Raw genomic sequence first — 25,281 nt, forward strand, 5'->3', positions numbered from 1 at the left:
GCCTCTTTAACTTCCTGTGTCCACCAGGGAGTTCTGATTTTTTTATCTTTGCACACAACCTCACCACATGCCTCTCTGGCAGAATCAATCAATGTTTCCTTCAGAGTTTGCCACTGAATCTCCAAGGTTTGATTCCTGTTCTCAAACTCTTTCATTTTCTTTTCAATAATATTTCTGTATTTTAGTCTACAGTTCACATCTGAGAGCTGCTCAACTTTTATTCGCTTTAAAACTTTCTTACATGTTATTCTTTTCAATATGAAATTCAATTTTATCCTGCTCAAGACTAAATAGTGATCACTTCCAATTTCAAATCCTCTGTACACTCTGGTGTCCTGCACCAGGGAGAAAACATCACTATCAACAATAACATAGTCAATGAGACTTTTCTTATTCCTAGCCTCTTCTCTCCATGTGAATTTGTGCACATTTTTATGTTGGAACATGGTGTTAGTAATAACCAGTCCATGTCCTGAGCAGAAATCCAACAGATATTTGCCATTATTATTAGCTTTGCTCTTTTCTCCAAATTTTCCCAAAATATTTTTGTATGTCTGACAATCATTTCCTACTCTGCTATTTAGATCCCCAACAAGGACCATCTTTTCCTTTTTCATTGTGTCAGTTGCTTTTTCTAAAGCCTCAAAAAATTCCTCCACTTCTACCTTAGTAGAACCTTCTGTGGGACCATAGGCACAAATAAGTCTCATTGTCCAGTTCCCCATTCTCATATTTGCCCACATTACTCTACTTGAGACTGACTGCCATTCAAGAAGATTAGCCTCGTATTTTGTGTTGAATACTATGGCTACTCCTTCTTTTCCTTGATTGTTATTGCCTGAATATAACATTTTGTATTTATTGCTCAGAAAGATCTCACCAGTTTTGGTCTTTTTTTGTTTCAGTCACCCCTATTATGTCGATCTGGTACTTATCTAATTCCTCAGCTAGCTCCATTTCTTTGCCATTCAGGCTTCTTACATTGATAGTACTGATCTTTAACTCTGGTGATGTTGAGTTGGGGTTTATTTTCCGATTTGTTCCAGTAGCTGACTTTTCGCTGTTCGCCCTGGTTCCCTGGCGAAAACAACGGGGGCCTTGTTTAACCAGGCGACGCCCCAGCCGGCATGAAATTTTGTCATGTTGTACCATCATTTTTTATTTTGGTTTAACCAATAAGAATACAATTTGTCGGCTAAATCCCAAATTGCCAGCCCATCCTCGTTCGTTCAGTATCAAAGTAGATACCCAACAGGGTGCACCACGCGAAGGTGAGGATTGGACATTAGGTCAGAAGCCCTGGTCGGTTCTCCGCATTCCTTTAAAGGCTATGTGGAGGTCTCCTCTCAGTTATACAGCTTCGACCCTTAAGCACCCCAAAAATGCAAATGAATGCAAAGTATATGTTAAATAAATGCTTGTACCTACATTAGTTACTGCAATTTTTTATAAAAATAAAGTTATCAAGAGTTGTTTGAACAGTTTTAGTTTTTTCTTACAAGCATAAATTCTACGATAACAAGCAAAATGACTCTCTAGACCTCGGCAAACAAGCATTCTTCGATTAACATCTTGATCCATATCCATTACTTACTGTTAGCAATTCTAAAATGCGAAATATTCCATCCAGTTCTTTGATTGTTATCTCCTTTGGAAACTCATCTTCGCATTCCATTTGTTTGTTGTCTTCATATGCGCATTGTCGTTCAATTTCAAGAAGATCATTGTCACTGAAATCTTTTGAATTTGAATCCAATAATTCTTTAACATCTTCTGCATCAACCCCATCAAAACCAAGGTCTTCACTAATTGCAACGATTTCTTCAATCACACTATTCATAGGATTTTGAAAACCACCTAAGTCAGCGGATTCTGGCAAAAGGTTTTTCCAAACAGTTCTGCAGCTAGAAGACACTTGCTCCCATGAGCCATGAATGTTTTCAATTGTGTGTTTAATGTTAAAATTTTTCCAAAATTCTTGGTGCATAACCGCATGTTCTCCCATTGTTGTTTTTACTGCCTTTGAGAATATCTTTTTAAGAAAATAGGCTTTGAAAGTTGCAATGATACCCATGTCCATGGATTGTAGCAATGTCATTGTATTTGGTGGAAAAAATAAAACTTTCACATTCTCACACAGATCATTAAGAAAATTTGGATGACCAGGTGCATTATGTAAAAGCAAAAGAGCTCTGAAAGCTAACTTATTTCTCTTGCAATAAGCTTCAACTGCCAGACAAAAACAAGACTTAAACCAATCTTCAAATAGGTTTTAGGTAACCAAGCTTTCTGATTCGCACATCAAATTACAGGTAAAGAGTTCTTGTTACATTCTTTTAAAGCCCTTGGGTTCTGAGTTCGATAGACAAGCAGCTTCAATTTAAATCTCCATTAGCATTCCCTCCAAGAATAGCAGTTAAGCGATCTTTTGATACTTTATAGACAGGCTGCGCTGCTGCTTTTTTTTATATAAAAGTTCTAGATGGCATTTTTATCCAATAGAGGCCAGTTTCTTCTACATTGAAAATTTGACAGTAATTGTAATCATTTTCTTCGATAATTTTCTGCAGCTCAGCAGAAAATGTAGATGCAGCACCTTCATCGGCACTTGCAGCTTCGCCTGTTATTTTCACATTCTTTAGTCCAGCCTTAGATTTAAAATTTTCAAGCCAGCCTTTGCTGGCTGTGGATTTTGAATTATCCTCTTTATATTTCGTCTCTTTAATTCTTGAAAAGAGGCTTAAAGCTTTGGCTGTGATATTATAGGCACTAATCGGAATTCTCTTTTGATTGCAATCTTCCAACCAAATAATCAACAGATCTTCCATTTCAACCATTACAGCACTTCAGTTACATGTGCATTGCATACGTGCAGATGTAGATGCAACTTTACCTTGCTCGCAATACTCATCAGCTTTGGATAAAATAGTCTGTACTGTACACTTGTGAAAACCAAATTCACTTGCATTCTTACTTTTACTTTCACCATGTTTAAATCTTTTAATTATATCAAGTTTTGTATCTAAGGTAATTACTTTCCTCCTGTTTTTTTCATTTAAGGACCTTCTTGTGGGATTGCTCTTATTCTTCAAGATGATTAATGGGCTGTAAAATTTATGAAGAATGTAATTTGCAAATACAGCAGAACAATTGGAGCTTGTAATACACCCGCTCTTAATGCTGGCAGCAAAGTAACTGGCTGGCTCTCAGGCTCTGGGATCGCAACTGCGTGAAAGGAATGACATCATCATGCTCATGACTTTCTTTCTTGTGGCCAGGAAACACTCCTTGAGGTTGCATGTTTTTTGCATGGTAAATTTAAAGGAACATTAATTAAAACTCTTGCCGCAATTACTTTCGCTGTGTTAATCAAATCCCGTGTTAAGCAAGGGATACCTGTATATACAAGAAGCAACTTTGCATAAATAAAAGTAAAGAATCTATATATGATTATAGATATTAATTTTCAGCAAAAAAAAAATTAAAACAAAAGAGCCATTGGTTGAGTGAGATAAAATCAGCCTGAATATATAGGGATCCGACTGATTGTGAATACAGCTCAGCAATGATTGTACTCATTCATGAAATGAGGGCAGTCAATTGAAATATGATTGATGGTTAGTCTGCCATTACAAGACTTATCATCACCCCTCAACAGGAAGTGATGTGTGAGATGACTATGACCTATGCAGAGCTGAGCAAGAACAGCTTCCTCCGGCTAATTTGCTAAAGCTAATTATTAGTCTCTCTATTCCAAGATGAATGCCACTGGCATAAAGTTTGTGGCATATAATCTGCTGGTAATAAGTGTATTATACAGGCATATATGATGGGTTTTCAAGACTTGTTTGTTTTTGGGTTTAATGGCAGAAGGACAGGTATGATCATACTGCGTCAAAACACGTAATAAATAAGTGGTTTAATAGGTCTAAAAACTATGTATAAAAGTTGAAATAATAACAATAATCATAAATGAAACATTTCTTAAAAGTATACTAATTAATAAATAAGAATGCATAAAATCAGTGTAGAAAAACAAATGTAAAACATGCATATAAAACAAAGTATAAAAAAAATTAAAATTCATAAAACACACAAAACCGAGGTTTTTGAAAAACATTAACAATAATAAAATAAATTATTGAAATAAAATAAATAAATAAACTATTAAAATAAAAAGTATATACTTTATAAGGGTGGTAAAGATTAATAATCTGTAAAAACTTAAAAACCAGTTGACAGTCGATGAGACTGATAAAGTCTTCTGAAGTGTGTAGAGTTCAGATAGGTTATAAAAGTGGCTAAAATAATGACTAAGTTTTGTTGGTGAAATGAAAGTAGTTGATTAAAATATGAATGATAGATAGCCCAGAGTGAAGAAACTCACACATAGGCATAACATCATCCCTCAGTAGGAAGGAGTGCGTAAGATGACTATGACCTATGCAGAGCCAAGCAAGAACAACTTCCTGTGTTCAAACCCTGAGCAATCTAGAGTGTCATAATTTAATTTTAGCCTTAATTTGGTACAGCTTATTAGTCTCTGTCCCAAGATAGTGGGATCTCTGTCCTATACTAGCCACTGGGATAGGAGTGTGTGATAATGTGTGTACAATGCAAGCATATAGTGGATGTTTGAGGAATGAGCAGACCTCGCTCCAGTATCTACAGCATCATTTCCCTTAATGCTAATGTGGTTTGGAATCCAACAGAAGCATACATAAAAGCTGTCTGTGTTTCAGTTTCCATAACTGAAAGAGGTGTTGAATTCAAGACAACACCAGATGTTGCTGTTGCTCTAGACTTCTTATTACCCAGAGAACTTTGGAAGTCTGAATATATTATGCACCTATGGTAGTGATGGAATCTGATGTATTTTAATGCAAGCTCTATCATATATAGCTCTGCTATAAAGTTGTTACATTGTAATAGGAGCAGATATAATTTTGTCTGAAAAGATGGCAAAAGATCTCACTAGGTCCTTCAATTTTGAGCTGTCTGTGTAGACAGACACCAAAATATTCACTTCTATGAGCTTCAAAGAGCTGCTGATAGACAAAAGCAAGGGTGGAAAATTTCAGTAGTCTGCTGAAAGAAAAGCTACATGCTGACATGTAGCTTTGGATTTGATGGTGCTTGAGACATGTTGTCTACTGCTATTTCTAGAGCTTGTAGGAGAGCTTTCATTCACAAACCAAAGGGTTTAATGGCAGTCTGTTGAGTGCTATAGAAATTCTCGGATTGTGGTCAAAAGATTGTTGGATAGGTGGGGTGCTCTGGCAGGGATTTTATTTTAGTTACATATAACACAGACAGCTGTTGGCATCAATGTGACAAAGGTGGCTAATTTGTCTCAATGTACAGTCTAGGAATAGGTGAAGCACAAAATGCTCCAATTACAATTCTGATAGCTTGATGGGGTCTAGCCATCAGAGTATACTCTCCCTGGCAGAAGCATAGAGTAGAAACTCTGTACAAATAAACCGAAGAACATCTGTCAGCACCCTAGCAGGTGCATAGAATGTTCATTGCTTTACAACACTTGTCTCGTAACTGATGTATGTGAGAGAGGAAACTGAGTTTAATGTCAAATATCAGACCCAAGAAATTGCCTTCCAGTGCAGCTAAGATTAGTTATTGTCCTAGTCTGAGTTATGGGTCAAGATGAAGCCCACATCTGTGGCAAAAGTGCACACAAACTCTCTTCTGCTGTGAAAATCTGAACTTCGTAACTGCCCATTTTGAGAGATGGTCAATGGCTTGCTACAGCTATCTTCTTTAACCCTCACATTATGTGAATGACTCTCTCTCTCTCTATGTTCACTGGGCATCTACAGATGCCGTAAGGTCACCCTGATGCTTGGTGATGTGCCACACCAGGCCTTGCCATGTAGTCCTGTTGTTTGCTTTACTGGCAGCCTCAACTCTCTGCAGATCAGTCACTCCACACACAATCCATCCATCCATTCATCTCATTGATGGTCTACTCCTGCCTCTTTTTCCAGGAACTCTACCTTCTATTACTATTCTGAGAAGTCCCCCTTCCATCCTTTTTATGTGTCCAAAATATTTTAACTTTCTTCTGTCAATATCCTTAAGGAGCCTTAAAGTTCTACTGATCTTTTCTAACACCCATTCATTTGTACACCTTTCAGTATATGATAGCCTCAAACACATCTCAAAAGCAGATATCTGTTTCTTATCTGACTTCTTTAGGTTCCAAGTCTCCATTCCATAAGTTGCTGTTGGAAAAACAACTGCATCCAAAATCCTCAACTTTGTTCCCATGGAGATAGATTCATCCTTCCAGATTTTAGGCAGGTCTCTGACTGTTGTTTTAGCCATTCCTAACCTTTTTCTGACATCTTCTGAACAGCAATTCTTCACATTAATAATGGATCCCAGGTACTCAAACTTGCTGACTTCCTCAATTTTTTCTACATTAAGGTACATTTGTTTCTCAAGAGCTTCTCTGTTTGTATTTCCTTTGAGGACCATAATCTTTGTCTTGCTAGGATTGAGTTGAAGTCCTCTGTTATTACTGATTTTGTTAACTTTGTCAAGAATTAGTCCTAGTTCTTCCATGTCATTACAAAGGAGTACTGTATCATCAGTATGCCTCAGATTACTGATTAATCTACCTCCTATCCTAATTCCTGTCCTGAGCTCATCCAATGCTTCACACATGTCCTCCTCCGCATATATACTAAACAAGTGAGGCGAAAGTAAACATCCTTGCCTAACTCCTTTTCCAACTTGAAGCCAGTCGGTCAATCCAACACCTGTTCTTACCGTGGCTTCTTGCTCCTTGTACAAGTTGGCTATCAACCTGATAGTGTGTTGAGGAAAACCCATTCTTTTCATTACTTCCCACAGTTTCACATGCTCAACACAGTCAAAAGCTTTAGAGTAGGGTAAGCAACACATTACCAAAGGGAGTCTGAATTCTTTATATTTTTCTATGATCTGTCTAAAAACCTGCTTGTTCCTCAGGCATCTCTGCCTCAACTTTGGCCTCAATCCTATTTAGCATGATCTTCAATAAAATTTTGCTTGCATGAGATATCAAACTAATAGTTCTATAATTCTTGCATGCCTTCATATCACCCTTCTTATGTAGTGATATGAAAACTGACTTCTTCCAGTCTCTAGGCCAGGGGTGGCCAACCTTTTATATGTCATACGTCAATTTTTTCATTTTTAGTTAAGATGCACCATACAAACTTATACCACTTTTCAGGCCTTTTAAAATATGGATATATTTAACAGTTATGCATAAAATGATTTATTATATATATGGTAATATAGACACTTTTAGCAGTTTTAAATAAAAGGATTTCATATAAAAACAAGATAAACATTAATTATTTTATTCAGACTTCTGAAATTGCTTTGCTTTTGCTAAGCTTGTAATGTTTGGAATTAAATCAGTAAAGCATCAAACAGTTTTTCAAATTTGAATCAGTCAGTCGCGACTGTAGTTTGTTCTCAATCATTTTCATTCATGAAAATGCTTGTTCGTATCTGTATGTAGTTCCAAAACGACTGATATAACTCTGAGAAAATTTTCTCAGGTCTGGAAAATGTTCACAGGGCAACGATCGCCAGAAATTAATTATATCAGAAGCATCTGGGAATGATGGAAGTTCATTAAATTTCATTTTCAATAAAGAATTGGTTTTGAGATCAATAAGTTCCATTTGTATGCTACTAGGCATGGTCAAGATTTTTTGTTCAGTAAGTGAAAAGGGATTTATAAATGCAAGTATGCAGTATTTTTTGGCAAAATTGCTAAAACGACTGTTAAAGGACTCTTGCAATAATCTGAGTTTCTCAGTATATTCTGTAAAGTTGCCATTATCTTCAACAAATTCACTATGTTCTTTTAAATGTGGAAATTGACTTAAATCCCCGTTTTCTAACTGGGGGAGGAACAGTTTTAATTTAATTTTGAATGCACTGATGTCATTTACTAAGCTAGGAAACAATTTGTTCTTGCCCTGCAGTTTCAAAATTTAGATCATTGAGGTGGCTGGTAACATCAACTAAAAATGCTAAATCAAATAGCCATTTCTCATCACACAAGGGATTTTCCTCACGCAGCTCATCCTTCTCCTCCAGAAACACTTTCTTTCAGCTTCCAAAATCTACTGAGAACTTGTCCTTTAGAAAGCCAGTGCACCTCACAATGAAGGATGAGATCACCATATTCCATATCCAGCAGTTCAAAATATTCTCTGAATTCTCTTCTGTTTAACCCTCTTGCTCTAATTTTATTCACACACTTTACAACTGGTATCATACCATGCTTCAAATTTAGAGTTTTTCCACACAGAGATTCTTCATGTATAATACAGTGATACTTTAGTAGAGAACGACCTAAAAACCTTTCAAGTAAAGTTACTGTTGCAGAAACTCTACCTGCCATTGACGGTGCTCCATCAGTGCAAACACTTATGAGCTTACTAGAATCTAGTTGTTGATTTTCTAGACATGAATTTACTTTGTCAAATATGTCTGACCCTCTGGATTTTCCATGAAGTGACTCAAGACCGATAGGTTCTTCAAAGATGTTAAAATTACCATCAATTCCTCTTATAAAAATGCTTAATTGGGCTGCCTCACATATGTCAGCGGATTCCTCCAAGGCTAAAGAAAAGAATGAACAAGCATGAACATGGTCTTTCAATTGCTCGGTAACACATCGGAAAGTTCTTCGATGCAGCTTGTAATTGTTTGCTTGGACAGAGCAATTTGGTTTACTTTTCTTTCAACATTCTTATCACCAAGACATTTTGCAAATTTTTCAAGACAGGGCTTAACAACTTCCTCTCTATCAGAGAAAGGCTTGTGTTTTTTAGCCAGCACAAAGGCAATTTCATAAGACGCCTCCAGCATTGCCACACTTTCACAACTTCGTTTCACAAATATATTTTGTCTCTTCAGTTTTTCTTCTAATTCAGCTTGATGTTTTCTGTCATGTCTATTAAGATCATGTCTTCTATTATCTGAGAGCGTGCTTTCACAAACAGTGCACACGGTTTTCCTGAAAGACCTGCAAATAAATAAGAACTAATTTTCTCACAGTTCATTAAACTGGCGCTTGCTATCACCTTCTGCTCATTTTCTTTTCCAAAGTAATGGGTAACTGAGTGTAAAAAAAAATTATTTCAAAAAGTAAAGCTTATTATTAAATAATTTATTTTATCGTTTTAAACATTATGAACATTCAAAAACAGTTCTACAAGTTTAAGATAAGATTCCTGTTTTCATGAAGGCCTAATACAGTTCTATAAGTTTAAAAATCATATATATATTTTTTTTCATGGAGAGTTTCGTCTCTCTTTCGTAATATATTATGTCCAATGAAATACGAGATCGCTTCCTGTTATAAAAAAATCGATCAGCTGCAATCCCACACACAACCCAAACATCCTCATTACGAAAGCTTTGCTGATAATCGGTTAAATTTTAGGAATAAACCTACTATACATAAATAAAAAGGAAAGATATTGTATAAAAAAAACATAAAAACACACACAAATACACCGAATAATTGCAGATTTCAGTAATCAGCAAAATTAGGGGAGCGGGCAAGAACTTGACATACGCGTTCAAATTTAAAATATTTATTTTTAAATTTACAGAAAGAACTATATTAAGCCTTCATGAAAACAGAAATCTTATCTTAAATTTGAAGAACTGTTAATAAAAACATATAAGTTCGAAAACACAGTTGTTCACTCACATCGAATCAGAAGTTCATCGAACGTTATGACACGAGAGTCAGTTGTAAACTGATTGAGTAACTGGTGACGCATGTCAGCATTTGCTGGTGCCTGTTGCTTCAAGATCAAACAAGTATAATAAGTGCGCACTCTAGAATTCAGTGGTAGGTTAATTGTGTTTACATATATATATATATAAATCGTATACAATTTTTTTTAAAAATTTTTCTCTGGGGTTCAGTGCGCCACTTTTGGTGCATGCGCCATAGGTTGGCCACCCCTGCTCTAGGCCATGATCCTGTTTCTCATATCCTTGTAATCAATCTATGAAACACTCTTATCCCTCCATCCCCTGTGGTCTTAATTAACTCTGCTGGGATTTCATCTGCACCTGGGGGCATTATTGCTGTTAAGCTGCTCTTTCAACTTCATGCCTAAGTGGAGGAGGTTCCAAATCAAAATTTTCCTAGTGAGAGGGCTCCACATTTTCTTTATCCACTCTGCTGTAAGTTCCTCACAGTATTCTTTCCATCTGTTTTTGATTTCAAACTCTTCTGTTAATAATGATCCATTCCTGTATTTGATGACATTCAATTTAGGCTTAAACTTGTGCTTTAAGTCATGAACTAAATAAAACATCCTTTTATAATTGTGCTTAATAATAATAATGTGAATGACAGAAGATTGTAAAACGTCACCTAAATGGAAGACATTGCTTATCTTTGGAGGAAGTTGTTTGGTTATCGAGTTGACTACGACTGCAAAAAGTAACACTTAAAATTGAACATTGTGAGACTCCCTCCTCTTGGGTATATGGTTAGGAGAGAGCGGTTCCCACTTCTATTCGGAATATTTAGTTGGTTAAAAAAAGTTCTTGATAAAAATGAAGAAATTCCCTCTGAGAAAGGTGTATAAGCTTTTCAATTTCCAAATCTCCAAGTGATGTCATATGCTTTTCCATATAAAAAAGAAAACCAAGACAAAATGCTCTAATTTTAGAAAAGCATCTCTAAAGGATGTTTCCAACCAGACCAATGTTCAGTAGTAGAATTGTATTTGGGGATTTTACTTAATATTTGCCTTTTGTCAAGTATCCAGAAATATACTCACAGAAAATTCTGTTGTAAAGGTTCAGCAATTGATCCATGGAGGATGATAACAGGTGTTTTACCATCTCATAATAGATATCAACTGGTCCAACAGTAAAGCAGCTTTCATTTTTTCTTTAGTGAACAGCCTATTGTATTTGGTGACAGTTAAAGAAAACTGAATTTGTTCTTTTACTGCTTTGTCTTTTTTTTTTTTTCGGGGGGGGGGAGGGGGGCAAGATGGTGATTTTCTTGCAAAAATATTCCTGAGTATGTCAACAAGTGTCAGATGTATTCCTGCCATTCATTTTCTGTATTTTGTCCCACAGTTCTTTACTGTAAGTGGTTCTTGTTAAAAAGATGTTTAATTGCATCTAGGATTGCTTTTAGTTTTGACAATGAATGTGTCTTTCTCAGGCTCACGCATTCAAGGCTATGAGATCTGTCATTGTGGGGTATCTATGGAAAATACCCCAAGCCTTCTTCTGAGCTTTTTTGGCTGTTGTACAATTATTATTCCATGTGGCTTAGGGAAACATGGAAACCAACTTGATGTTTTGATAACTGTAGTTGCTGCAGTTTGTATAATAATACACTCTGTCATGTGGTTTACTGCATCACTGATAGAAAATGATGCTGGCTGTTGCAGAATCTAAATAAGGAGAAGGTGGGGCAATCAACTTCCTCAGTTTTCTATCATATCAGTGATGGAGTGCATGCAGAAAAGTGAATATTACAGGAAATTGATCACTCCCAAATAGGTTCTCCTTTGTTTCCCCACTTAAAGAGTGAGAAAGGAAGGCTGAACAGATGGTTAGGTGAATGGCAGTGAATGTTCAGGTAGGCATATGAAAGAAGATATGTTTTCCTGTGTTTAGGAGGGAGAGACTGTTGTTATTGAGTATATATTTGACCACTCTTACTGTGATCTCCATTGGAACACTTGCCCACAGAGTGCTGCGTTCATTTAAATCCCCAATAAAAATAAGGGGATAATGGTAACTGCAATATAATGTCTTCAAGGGTCATTTTGAAAGATATCTGCAGCAGGAGGAACATAGATGCAGCATACTGTTATTCAAGTTCCAACGGAGTCAGATAACAACTGCTTCTATGTTTGTATCAAGTGGGACTTGCTGGAAGGGAGATATGATTGCTTACAAGAATAGCAACTCCTACTTGGCCTGTTCCATCTACTGTTTTATCCTTATGAATGATGGTAACATTATGAAATGCCAGATCATCGCATGGCTTCAGGTACGTTTCTCACAGGGAGAAACATATTGGTTTATACTTTTGCAAGAAAGCCTTGATGTCATTGATTATTTGACAGAATCCACAACAGCTCCATTATAGTAATGCTTTCATTATTTCTTTATGGTGGTATCGCCTGGCTTCCAATGTTGAGTAGTTTTGTTTTTCATTAGCTAGGATTTTTTTCTTTACTGGAATAAACATCCAAGACATCATCAAACTGTACTTCCTCTAGGGTACTAGGTACATGAATTATTTTATCTTCTTCAGTGGGAATGAAGGTATCAATGCTATCTGATGATGGTCCGGTCTAGAAGCATGTCTTTGACCCTATGCGGTGCACATTCCATTATCTTTTTCATTAGTGGATTTTTGTGTAGTGGAATCATCTTTGGCAGGTCCTCAGGAGTCGGTCTATATTGATTTTTCTCCTTGATCACTCTAAAGAGATGGAGAACATGTCACTCATTCATGAATGTTGTCATTGTGTGAATGCAGGATCGACATATGGGTTTGGTTCCCTGCTAACACTTTCTACACAGCTGTTGCTGCCATGTTTTTTTTTTCCTCCTGGTAAATGATGCACTATTTTATTTCCTTCTCATTCTTCCATCTTTGCCATATTCAGGAGTGAACTGGATGGTCTCTCTTGCAATTAGAGTATTTTGTTCTTGCATAACTTTTTATAATAGACAGTGACAGCTGAGTTTGATAAAGGGAATGGCTGCACAATGATACTGCTGGATTTTGTAAAGGCATTTGACAGGATACCACATGGAACTCTATTATGCAAACTGCAACAAATGGGATGGATATGAAACTGGTGATATGGATAAAAGGGTGGCTCATGGACAGATATCAAGAAGTAGTATATGGGGAGAAGACAGGTGACTAGTGGCATACTGTAGGGCTCTGTGCTTGGAGACAACTGCTGTTTAATTTGTATATAAACGATATAGGAAATTATTTGAGGGGAGATATTCAGTTGTTTGATGATGATTCAAAGTTGGGTTGAGATAATTAATTGATCAAGGTGAGGTAGAGAACTTGCAGGGTGATTTGGATAGGCTGACAGTATGGATAAAACATAATTGATGTTGATTTAATGTGGAAAAGTGTCAAGTTATGCATTTTGGGATACCAAGATTACAAGCTGTATACTACACTGATGGAAATGCACTCCAGGAAATTGATGACGAAAGAGATTTGGGGTAGAAAGAGAGTTAAAGTTTAGAGGGCACATTGCTAAAGTAGCCAGGATAGCTCACAGGATTACTTGGTTACCGAAAAACACACAGAGATAAGAGAGTTATCGTTCTTTTTTTTTTATAAAACCTTGATATGCACATCTGGATTACTAGGCTGAGGTCTGGTCAGTTGAGAATGAAGAAGTGGTGGAGTGGATTGCTCTGTTTGTGGGAGGGGGGGGGGGTATTTTTCAAGAGGATGTTTTTCCCCTTGCTGGCCTGGTTGGCCGAGAGGGAGGATATGGTAGAAACATTTAAGTAATTAAATGATTTTATAGGATTGATGCAGTGAATGAATGGAATGGATTGCTTGAGTCAGTTATAAGTGCTCTGTTAAGTTTCAAGGAGAGGTATAACAAATATATTGTGTTGATAGTTTGGATTTCCCACGATGAGTCTTTGGATCCCCCAGAGGTGCCTGTGCAACAATAAGAATAATCTTTGTTTTCATGGTCTTTATTGCAAATTCAGGCACAGAGAGCATCGCCATTACAGGCAGTTTGAGAATGACCATACTTTTGACATTTAAAGCAGTGCATAGGGTTTGAGATGTAGAGCCTTACTCAGCAGTTGAGGTGGAGGTGGTGGTGGTTTTGGTGTGTTCAATGCAAGTATGATCCTGGTGGGATCTGGATGACCATCCCTATATATGAGTATTCTCCTCCTCACCATAACTCCCTTTCATCATCATCATCATACATATCAAGGATTTAGGCCTAGTATGGCCTGTTCCGGCCTTAGAAGTCATCGTTGAATCGTTTAAGAGGAGGATAAATGAAAGGGAGGAATAACTCCCTTTCATTTCAGAGAAAATCTTCTTGTCTGGTAAGTCGAGGAGATTCCACTCTGATATTAAGCCTCTGGAAAAGTTTTTTAAGTTTTGTTGGGGTAACTGTAATCGGTACTTCCCTGACAGATTTTGCATGAAGTAACTTCTCCGATTATATCTTAGTTGATTTCAATAAGTATCTCCTGAATGGAGCCAGACTCTGGAGATACTGTCAACTCTTCCAAACCCTTCTGTATGAAGAAGGGATACATTTTTCAAGAGGATGTTTTTCCCATTGCTGGCCTGGTTGGCCGAGTGGATAGTGTATCTGCTCTACTGCCAAAATGCTGGGGTTCGAATCCTGAGGTGGGCATGGATGTTTGTGATTGTCTGTGGAAATACCAGTGATGGTAGGCGGTAGATGGCGTTGGTGTAGTTGTGGTCAGTTGGGGATTGAATGGTGGAGAAAGAGTTGTAGAGCAGGTGCCCTCCTTCGAGGTGTCAAATAATAATAAATTATCAAGAAAAGTGATGTTTTGATTGCAGCTTCTGATGTTTTCTGCTTCTTATTTTGGTTTTCTGTTAGCATTTCTATGGTTTTGTGACATAATTGGGACATGTTGAAGGCCCTGATAATCAACAGGGTGAAGTGTTCACTCTCAGAGGGGATTTAATTCAGCTGACCTGCCTACCCACCATGCTGGAGAGTGGGCATTGCTTGCTGGATGCCCATTCTCCAGCAAGCAATGACAGGTCTACCTCAGATATAGCAAGCCTTGGACCTGTCCTTTACTATGGAGAAGGAGACTTATTGCAACATACTTGGTCCTTGAATGCAAACCCACTAGTCAATTGATTCTGATTGATCATCCAAGACAAAAGCCAAAGTAGTGTGAGACCACCAGGATCCCCCCCCCCCTCTCTAGATATCTATGGGTTAAACCCGGCAAACACATTGGCAAGGCATTAGATCCCAGTGATGGTGGTCTGGAAGACAGAATAGTAAAAAAAGAGAGACAGGAAAGAAAACATAGAAAAAAAGGATGAAAAAGGCTAGTACAGTCATTGGGAGATCCTCTCCACCATGAACAGGTGCATCACATGGAGGGGAAAGAAGAACTGAAGTGATGTATAAATAATTTTTTTTTTTTTTTTTTGATAATGTTGCCTTACCACAGCAAACCACTGATACACAAACATGGGGGGAGGGGGAAGAGAGAGAGGGAGAAGGACATATATTTTTCACATCTTAGGTTCTTTAAAATTATGATATAATCACAAGTAACAATACTGTATTAACATTATGTTCAGAGCTTCAACGAATTCAACTAACCTGAAGTCTTTCTTAACTGCGATTCCATCTGCTGAATGCGCAATTTCATTTCTTCTATTTCATGTTCAATTATTTTACGTACCTGTGGAAAATGAAATATAAGTAGATGATATGGATTAATTGCGATTTAATTTTAGTTCACAATCTGCTTTATACGTGCAGAATAGGGTGGCCAACCACCCTGGTTTACCCAGGACAGTTCTGGACTCTTTATCCCACATCCCGGAACGTGTATGAATATCCTGAATTTCACGAAAAAGGTATGCATTCGAATTTTTTTTTTAAATAAATAAAAGAAAAAAAAATTAATGAAAATAAATTTTTTATTTTCCTTAATTAAAAACAGTAATAAAGCTTGAAGTATTAATTTCTAGTTTGAGCCATTGTTACAACTCTAATTTTGGTAGTTACTGTATGTTTCAGCAACAGACAGTCTTATGAAAGTATGAGGGAGTCACAATCACAAGCTTGTAGTGAAATCATTCTTCATTAAAATACAAACTATATATAATGTACCTTGGTATATGATATAACCTTTTATTTATGTAATTAATACATGGGTGCTAAAAGAAATGATAGCCATGTGGCCTGTGTGTATGTGTATTAGGCAATATAAGAAAATGTCCCGAAGGATGAATTTCTAAAGTTGGCCATCATAGTGCAGAACCATATTTACAATATACAGTAGATGCTGCTTACTGTGATCACTTTGGGACACAGTGGCTTTTCGATAACATTAAACAAAGGATATAAAAAATTGCATCAATTATTTCAATTTATTTTAAAAACTTATCTAGTGTTCTCTGTCGTGTATTTGAATATAGCAGTTCATGAATAAATTGTTCATACTCATAATGCCTTTCGAAGTTTGTTGCTCTATGTTGCACACTGCAACGAAGTATTTGTAGAGCTTCTTGAATCTGAGCATTGGAGCTTCTAAAATTTGCTCTTCTATACTTGTATTAGGTTCACTTTCTTCTACTAGTTTAAAGTTCTCATCGGAAGCAGCTTGACATATTTACAACACTATCATTGCAGCCACCACTTCAACGTTGTTATCAGTATTCAACCAATTTTCAAATTCTTCTTTTGACATACCGTCTGGGGTTTTATCAAAAATTTCATTTGTAAGATATTGAAATTCTTCGGAAGAAGGAGTTTCAGAGTTTGTTTTAAAAAATCTACCTTTTTTGGAAGCAGTTTTCAATAGTCTTCTCTGAGACTTGCTTCCCTGACATTGCTACCAAATGCAATGCATCAAGAAGGGAAATCTTTTCTGTAATTGCACTTGCACCAGATTGGTCTTTTATATCAAGTTCAGCTATAATTCTCACAAGAACTTCCCTGTGATAATAAGCTTTAAAAGCTTATATGATGCCTTGGTCACATGGTTGAATTAACGATGTAGTGTTCAAAGGCAAGAAGATTACTTTGATGTTCTTTAATGATAAACTGTGTGTGTGTGTGTGCAGTGCAGTTGTCTACTAACAATTTTTTGCTGTAATTTAAGATCCCACTTAACCAATTGTTGAAAATGGCACTAGTCACCCAAGCATGTGCACTAGAACAATAGTCAACAGGCAAACTTTTGACAGCTTTAAAACACCAAGTATTTTTAGAGTTCTCATTTCTCACCTTTCATATTAGCACAACAAAGAACTGTCGCTCACTCTTTTGAAGATTTAAATCCTTTAGTATTTCATTTTTAAACAAATAAGTATGCTTAGGCATTGCATGAAAACAGAATCCTGTTTCGTCTGCATTATAAATATCCTCAGGAGAGTATTCAGCAATAATTTTTGGCCATTTGATCTTAATCCACGCATCAGCTGATAAAAAATCAGCACTTTTTTTTCCATCGCCATGAATACGCTTGTACACTCAAATATTCACTCACTTTTTTCACCTGTTAAACCACCCATCAGTTGCAGAAATTTTATTTGCCCATTGCCTTTGCAAGTTCTGCTTTTTGACATATTAGAGGCCCATTAATTGAAGCATTCTTTTCACAAATATTACTAAACCAAATTTTTAATGCTGATTCAACTTGAGTATCTTTACCATATTGAACTCTCTTCCAATCCATGTTCTCATTAGTAAGAGCTGAAGTTTCAATGTTTGATCTGTTTTTTAAGATCTTACACAAGAGTGGTTGTGAAATTTTTAAATGTACAGCGGCACTATGCTGACTCGTTTTGGGCAACTTATCATAGCACTCCAAAATTCTCTGCTTTTCTTGAAAAGATAAATCTTTACAGTTTTTATTTGCTTCTTCCATAATGCTAAGGACTGTTTTAACTAGCACTAAAAGTCAAATTCACTTAATGAAAGAGAGCACGAAAATAAACTCAATCCCAATTCGACATTTATACCCACCTGTATTTGCTTGGAAGATACAAGATTTACACAAAGTGTTAATTAACACAAAAGTCAGATTTCGACAAATGCTCTTTGCCAAATTTTCTATTGATTAACCCTTCAAGTTCTTAATTTTGATAACAATAACGGGAACTTTGATTAGAATAGACAGATTATTTTAAATGCTGTGTTTTGGGACCGACTGATTTTGATAACAATAGCCGATTGATAATATTATCCGCGATCACAATAAGCAGATCCTACTATTTTTATATATTTATAACATCAAGTTTTCCTGGTGCAAAAATTAAAAATATAATGCAATGAATTTTTTAAAAAAAAAATAAATGAGATTGTAATTGTAGTAGGCACTAACGACTTAACTAGGCTATATGCTCCAGTGAAAAGAAGCAAACTAATAAATTGGTTACATTACATGCTAAGATAAAGATTAATAAATTTAGCAACAACAGTGTATTAAACACAGAAAGAGAGAGGCCACAAGCTAAACTTTCCTCATACTATTGTTGTTACAGTTGTTAAAAACTTTTTAACAAGTGATAAAACTTTTAAAGTGAAGCAAATGCTACACTACTTAATCTATAGTTTCCGTAAATGCAAGTCTTATTGTCAGCATGGAAAAACTTTTAAAGACATAGACTAACCAAACTGGTTAGCAGGTTTCCTTAAGCCAAGTATTAGAGTAAATTTTTCATTTTTAAAAATTATTCGAAATTTTTTGTTTGTATATCTGATGTAAATAAATGCTTTATTTACATATGATTGCTCAAAAACTTTATTAAACATGTATCTACAAGTGGTTAAAAAAAAAAAAGTGATTTGTTACATGGCAGTCTGAAAAGTTCTCGGCCTCGACCATAGATGGCAACACTTCGGCAAGATTTTTTTTTTTCTAAGTTGATACATCTGTCATAAGCATCCAGGTGAAATTGCAAGTTGTTCTGTGAAGTAGTTTGTTTTATACAGCTGTTTGAAGCAAAAGTGCTGTCTGTAATCCTTGATATAGATAAAATTGAGTATCGTTTAATAATATAAAATTCTTAGCCAAAAGAAATTCATTTGAAGTTCATGGGCGCTCTTCTCCTTCGTTTTCGACAATTAAGAATTGGGCTGCCGAGTTTAATCATCGCCGTACCAGCTTGAAGATGATCCACATGAAGCATGTCCAAAAAGTTCGCTGGTCATCCAATACCACATCAAGCGCACGATATGGTATTGGATGACCGACAAGTCAAAGTGCGTGAAATTGCAGAGCCTATAGGCATTTCAAAGGAATGTGAAGATATATTTTGCATGAAGAATTGCAAATGAGAAACCTTTGTGTAAGATGGGTGCTGCACCTGATCACAGCAGATCAAAATCGCACTCGCATGAAAATCTCTGAACAGTGCTTGGAGTGTGTTAACAAGAATAAAACTGATTTTGTGCATCGATTTATTACTATGGATGAGAGTTGGATTCACCATTACACACTGCAATCCAAACAGCACTGAAACAAGTGGACAGAAGTGGACAGAAGCTGGTTATTCAGCACCAAAGAAGACGAAATCGGTTCCATCAGCAGTATGGCATGGCACTGGTGTTTTGTGATGCTAAAGACATTTTGTTTATTAATTATCTTGAAAAGGGTAAAACAATAACCGGAGAATATTATTCCAATCTTTTAACCAGACTAGATGAAAAAATTCATGAGAAAAGACCCAGTTTGCATAAGGAAAAAATCATCTTTCATCAGGACAATGCACCTGCCCTCAACAGTGTTTTGGCAATGGGAAAATTAAGGGATCTGTACTCTGAATTGTTGGAACATCCATCCCATTCCCCAGATTTGGCTCCTTCTGACTTCTATCTCTTCTCAAAACAACCACTTCCTTGCTGGTCAGCATTTGTCTTCGAATCAAGAGATGATTGCAGCTGTATTTTGCAGATCTTACTGAGAACCACTACAGGGACAGGATAATGGTGCAGGAGCATCGCTGGAATAAATGTATTAGTCTTAACGGAGATTATGTTGAAAAATAAAAATAATTTTGAACTTATAAATTCATTTTTTCATTGTTAGGCTGAGAACTTTTCAGACCACCCTCGTTCTACACACACACATATATATATTTTTTCAAAATTCATTTTTACTCAGTTGGAATATTATAAAAAAAGATTTAATGACTGTTACCGAGAGATAAAAAGATGACAAGATATATTTAAAAAAGAAACTACTAGTTTACTAGTTTCGTTACATGAACATCCTCAGGTATCACAATCAAAGAAGTATATAAAAAATTACAGAGACTTAAAATTGTACTAACAGAATAAGATGACTGCCTTCCCTTTTTAGACCTCAAACTTACCAGATGTGCTGAGAGCATTAAAATCTCAATTTTTAGAAAGCCTACTCATACTGACAGATACCTTCATGCTTCCTCCCATCACTATCCCCCACAAAAATGTGGTATTATTTCCACTTTAGCTCACCGAGCCAAATCATTACTTACAGAAGAAACAGAAATTGAAAATGAACTCCGTTTTCTTAAAAAAAACGTTTATTAACAATGGTTTCTCTCCAAAGAAAATTGACAAATTTCTTTCCCCCAGGCACTCAACTACTTCTGCAGATTCCTCTTCCCCAAGAGCCTTCATCTCCTTGCCTTACATCAGCTCTCTTTCACCAAAACTGGCCAAGATTTTCAAGAAATTCAACTTCAAAACGTGCTTCATTACGCTTCCAAAACTTCTTTCATTACTTAGCAAACATAAACAGAAACATCTTCCTACTCAGTTTCCAGGAGTGTACAAGATTTTGTGTGATTGCGGAAAGCCATACTATGGACAGACTGCTAAATCCATCCTTCTACGTTTGGATGAACACCATAGAGATATCTCCTATAACAGGATTAGAGCTAGCTCTCTCTCTCTCTCTCTCTAGCCATGTTCTCTTTTCAGCTAACTCAGACGAAGGCCGCCAGCACATTGTAAACTGGACTCAAACTTCTAACATTCATTTTGCTAAGATGAACTCGAAAGAAAGATTGTTGAATCTAGGGAAATTTCTCTTGATTCCTCTCATATCAACAACAGCCTGAGTTACAATCTCTCTGATGCAAACATTGCTTCTGTTCAGTACTGGTGCACTCACGATAGCGCGTAGTATTCGTTTGTTTGGAACTCATACTTCCATTTTTTTCAAACACGCCACTGTCTTTTTATACTTGTTCTGTTAGTACAATTTTAAGTCTCTGTAATTTTTTATATACTTCTTTGATTGTGATACCTGAGGATGTTCATGTAACGAAACTAGTAAACTAGTAGTATCTTTTTTAAATATATCTTGTCATCTTCTTATCTCTCAGTAACAGTCATAAACCTTTTTTTATAATATTCCAACCGAGTAAAAATGAATTTTGAAAATATCTACTTTCCTGATGACAAGGAATTAAATTCACTGGTCAAAGAATATCAGAAGAATCTCAGAGCGATTGGATTATACATCAACAGACTTGTATTTCTAAAAGATGTAAGTGTAATTCTATTATTCCACGCTTCCTTAATTTTAAAGAATCGATTAAAACCGCTAGAGCTGAAAGAATTTATAGGAGAGCAAAACTAGATCTTTTATCGGAACGCATTTGTGATACCAAACGTTGTCTTGCTGCTTATTTTTCTAAGAAGACCTATCACGAAACACGTTTTTCTCATTCTCTAGACAGTTCATCTTGGAACCATTTAAAAGAAATTAGCACTCTTAAAGCTTCTAAAATACAGAATTTAAATAAAATAAAACTCATTAAAAAATATGATTCTCTTAAATGTAATCAGGATAGCAAAACTTCTCATTTTGACTCTACCTATCTAAAAAAAGTTGTCATCAATAAGTCTTCCCATCAATTATCTTTGGCAGAAGAAAGCATACTTGCTAAAGGTCTCAACTTTGTCACTGCTCCTACATCCATCCCTAGAGAACATCTATTAACAAAGATAGAAAAGGCAGCTTCTTTATTACCAAACAAAGAAGCTAACCTCCTCTGTATGGAAGCAATTTTCTCTATAAATAAAGCTAGACCTCCACCTGACATTTCTTACTCTGAAAGGAAAGCTATCAAGTCCTTGAAAGATAATAGAAAGATAATAGTCTGATTACCATAATAAAATCTTGGAACTTTTAAATAGTGATACCTACTCAGAAATTGCTAATGACCCTACGATGGAACTACACAATAGAACTAATAATTTATTAAAAACCACCTTAGAGTTACAAAGAAACATTCGGCTTTCTCTTAGGTCACTTCATCCCTTGATACCTCGACTGTATGGTCTCCCCAAGATTCACAAAAATAACTGCCCACTCAGACCTATAGTTGAGGGCATACACTCTCCCACTTATAATCTCTCCAAATATCTAGCAAGTTTTCTAAGAAATCTTTCTGAAATTTCCTCTTCACATATTAAAAACTCTGCAGATTTTGTTTCTAAAATCAAGGACATCAAACTTAAAAAAACAGATTTAATGGCCAGTTTTGATATTGTTTCTTTCTTTACAAATGTACCTGCTCAAGAAGTCCTCGATCTTCTCAAGAACAAATTATCAAAAAAACTCTATGTTCTTCTCTCCCATTGCATAAAGTCAGGATACTTCAAATATGATAACAAGATCTACTTACAAAACTCAGGTCTGGCTATGGGCAGCCCACTCTCTCCGATTCTTGTGGATATATTTCTCAACGATTTTGAAGAAAAAGCTATTAACTCCTTTCACTTTAAACCAAAAGTCTGGTACCGCTATACTGATGATATTTTCCTCATCTGGGAAGACGGTGTCAATAACCTCTATTTATTTTTAGACCACCTAAACAAGTGGCATGAAAAAATCTCTTTCACCTTCGAACTGGAATCAGATGACTGCCTTCCCTTTTTAGACCTCAAACTTACCAGATGTGCTGAGAGCATTAAAATCTCAATTTTTAGAAAGCCTACTCTTACTGACAGATACCTTCATGCTTCCTCCCATCACTATCCCCCACAAAAATGTGGTATTATTTCAACTTTAGCTCACCGAGCCAAATCATTACTTACAGAAGAAACAGAAATTGAAAATGAACTCCGTTTTCTTAAAAAAACGTTTATTAACAATGGTTTCTCTCCAAAGAAAATTGACAAATTTCTTTCCCCCAGGCACTTAACTACTTCTGAAGATCCCTCTTCCCCAAGAGCCTTCATCTCCTTGCCTTACATCAGCTCTCTTTCACCAAAACTGGCCAAGATTCTCAAGAAATTCAACTTCAAAACGTGCTTCACTATGCTTCCAAAACTTCGTTCATTACTTAGCAAACATAAATAGAAACATCTTCCTACTCAGTTTCCAGGAGTGTACAAGATTTTGTGTGATTGTGGAAAGCCATACTATGGACAGACTGCTAAATCCATCCTTCTACGTTTGGATGAACACCATAGAGATATCTCCTATAACAGGACTAGAGCTAGCGCTCTCTCTCTCTCTCTCTAGCCATGTTCTCTTTTCAGCTAACTCAGACGAAGGCCGCCAGCACATTGTAAACTGGACTCAAACTTCTAACATTCATTTTGCTAAGATGAACTCGAAAGAAAGATTGTTGAATCTAGGGAAATTTCTCTTGATTCCTCTCATATCAACAACAGCCTGAGTTACAATCTCTCTGATGCAAACATTGCTTCTGTTCAGTACTGGTGCACTCACGATAGCGCGTAGTATTCGTTTGTTTGGAACTCATACTTCCATTTTTTTCAAACACGCTACTGTCTTTTTATACTTTTTCTGTTAGTACAATTTTAAGTCTGTAATTTTTTATATACTTCTTTGATTGTGATACCTGGTAGTATCTTTTTTAAATATATCTTGTCATCTTTTTATCTCTCGGTAACAGTCATTAAACCTTTTTTTATTACACACACACACACACACACACACACACACACACACACATATATATATGTAAATAAGTTTTTTTACCTTGGGAATAATGTATATTAAGGTTACCAAGTAATTTTATAAACTTGGTTATTTTACTCCTAATCCCAAGTAAGCAAACAGTTAAGTTTGCGCCTGAACGTAGTTCAAGTCTAAAGATGGTGCAACACCAGAGCAACTCATTGTAAAGGTGGGTAAAGCTCTGATCACTATTCTTAGTATTTTCCATAATGTAAATCACATCTCACTAAGAGATGTATATTGCAATACATTATGGGTGGGATTACTACCCAGACCAGTTTCAACCTTTTTTTGAGGCCTCAGTGAGTAGCTAGACCCTAAATACCAAGGGTTTAGTAATACAGAGCCTTATCAACTTTACCTATACAAGTTGCTATAAGGTGTTTTTATTTTGAAGAATCTCTGGAGGAGATATAGATGTAAATAAGTTTTTTTACCCTGGGAATAATGTATATTAGGGTTACCAAGTAATTTTATAAACTTGGTTATTTTACTCCTAATCCCAAGTAAGAAAACAGTTAAGTTTGCGCCTGAACGTAGTTCAAGTCTAAAGATGGTGCAACACCAGGGCAACTCATTGTAAAGGTGGAGATTCTTCAAAATAAAAACACCTTATAACAACTTGTATAGGTAAAGTTGATAAGGCTCTGTATTACTAAAATCTTGGTATTTAGAGTTTAGTTGCTCACTGAGGAGACCTCAAAAAAGGTTGAAACCAGTCTGGGTAGTGACCCCACCCATAATGTATTGCAATATACATCTCTTAGTGAGATGTGCTTTACATTATGGAAAACACTAAGAATAGTGATCAGAGCTTTACCACCTTTACAATGAGTTGCCCTGGTGTTGCACCATCTTTAGACTTGAACTACGTTCAGGCGCAAACTTAACTGTTTGCTTACTTGGGATTAGGAGTAAAATAACCAAGTTTATAAAATTACTTGGTAACCCTAATATACATATATATATATATATATACTTTGTATTTTTTTATATATATAGTTAACTTAGTCTCCATGACCAACCAATTAATGTAATAGGCTGGATATATAGAGGAAAATAAAAGGTGGGGGATTAACAGCTGCATAGGGTATATGCAGCTTTAGAACAACATGGGGGATTTGAGATTAGTGAAAAAAGGTCATTTATGTATAGGTGGGAAAGCTACATGAATATGGCCATGGATCATGTCAGTATTAGTTAGGAAATCTGAAGCGCATGAAGATGGTAGATTGCCAAGTAGCCCTCTTTGCTAGATCTGATAAAATGCCTGAAAATGTAAATCATGAGTCGTTAAGTGGTTTATTAAGTTACAAAAGATCTGTCAACGTGCAATATATAGCCTCTCGCAATCAAGTCATGCAGTACAGTCTGTTTCAGCAAATGGGGTGCTTGCGAACCTTGTGAGAATTGCTGCCACAGAATTATGTCTATTCCAGTTGGAGGAAATTCCAACTAGACCACTAGGTGGTAGATGTCTTTCATCACCCAGTGAAATACCACCTCCTTGCTTATTAGAGACCT

The 25,281-nt window shown here is 36.1% G+C and overlaps 1 protein-coding gene across 1 annotated transcript in view; it reads right to left on the minus strand.

The window, feature by feature from the left end:
• LOC150100523 (uncharacterized) overlaps positions 1–25,281 on the minus strand; it is a 194,435-nt gene that overhangs the window by 17,752 nt on the left and 151,402 nt on the right. The window contains exon 11 of the mRNA XM_090402683.1: positions 15,420–15,501. Within this exon, the coding sequence (XP_090258809.1) occupies positions 15,420–15,501 (82 nt within the window). The remainder of the gene's footprint in view (positions 1–15,419; positions 15,502–25,281) is intronic.

Source organism: Typopeltis vanoorti, chromosome 13, assembly GCF_054136105.1.
Source record: "Typopeltis vanoorti isolate ZY-2024b chromosome 13, IOZ_Tvanoo_1.0, whole genome shotgun sequence".
Taxonomy (NCBI): Eukaryota; Metazoa; Arthropoda; class Arachnida; order Uropygi; family Thelyphonidae; genus Typopeltis; species Typopeltis vanoorti.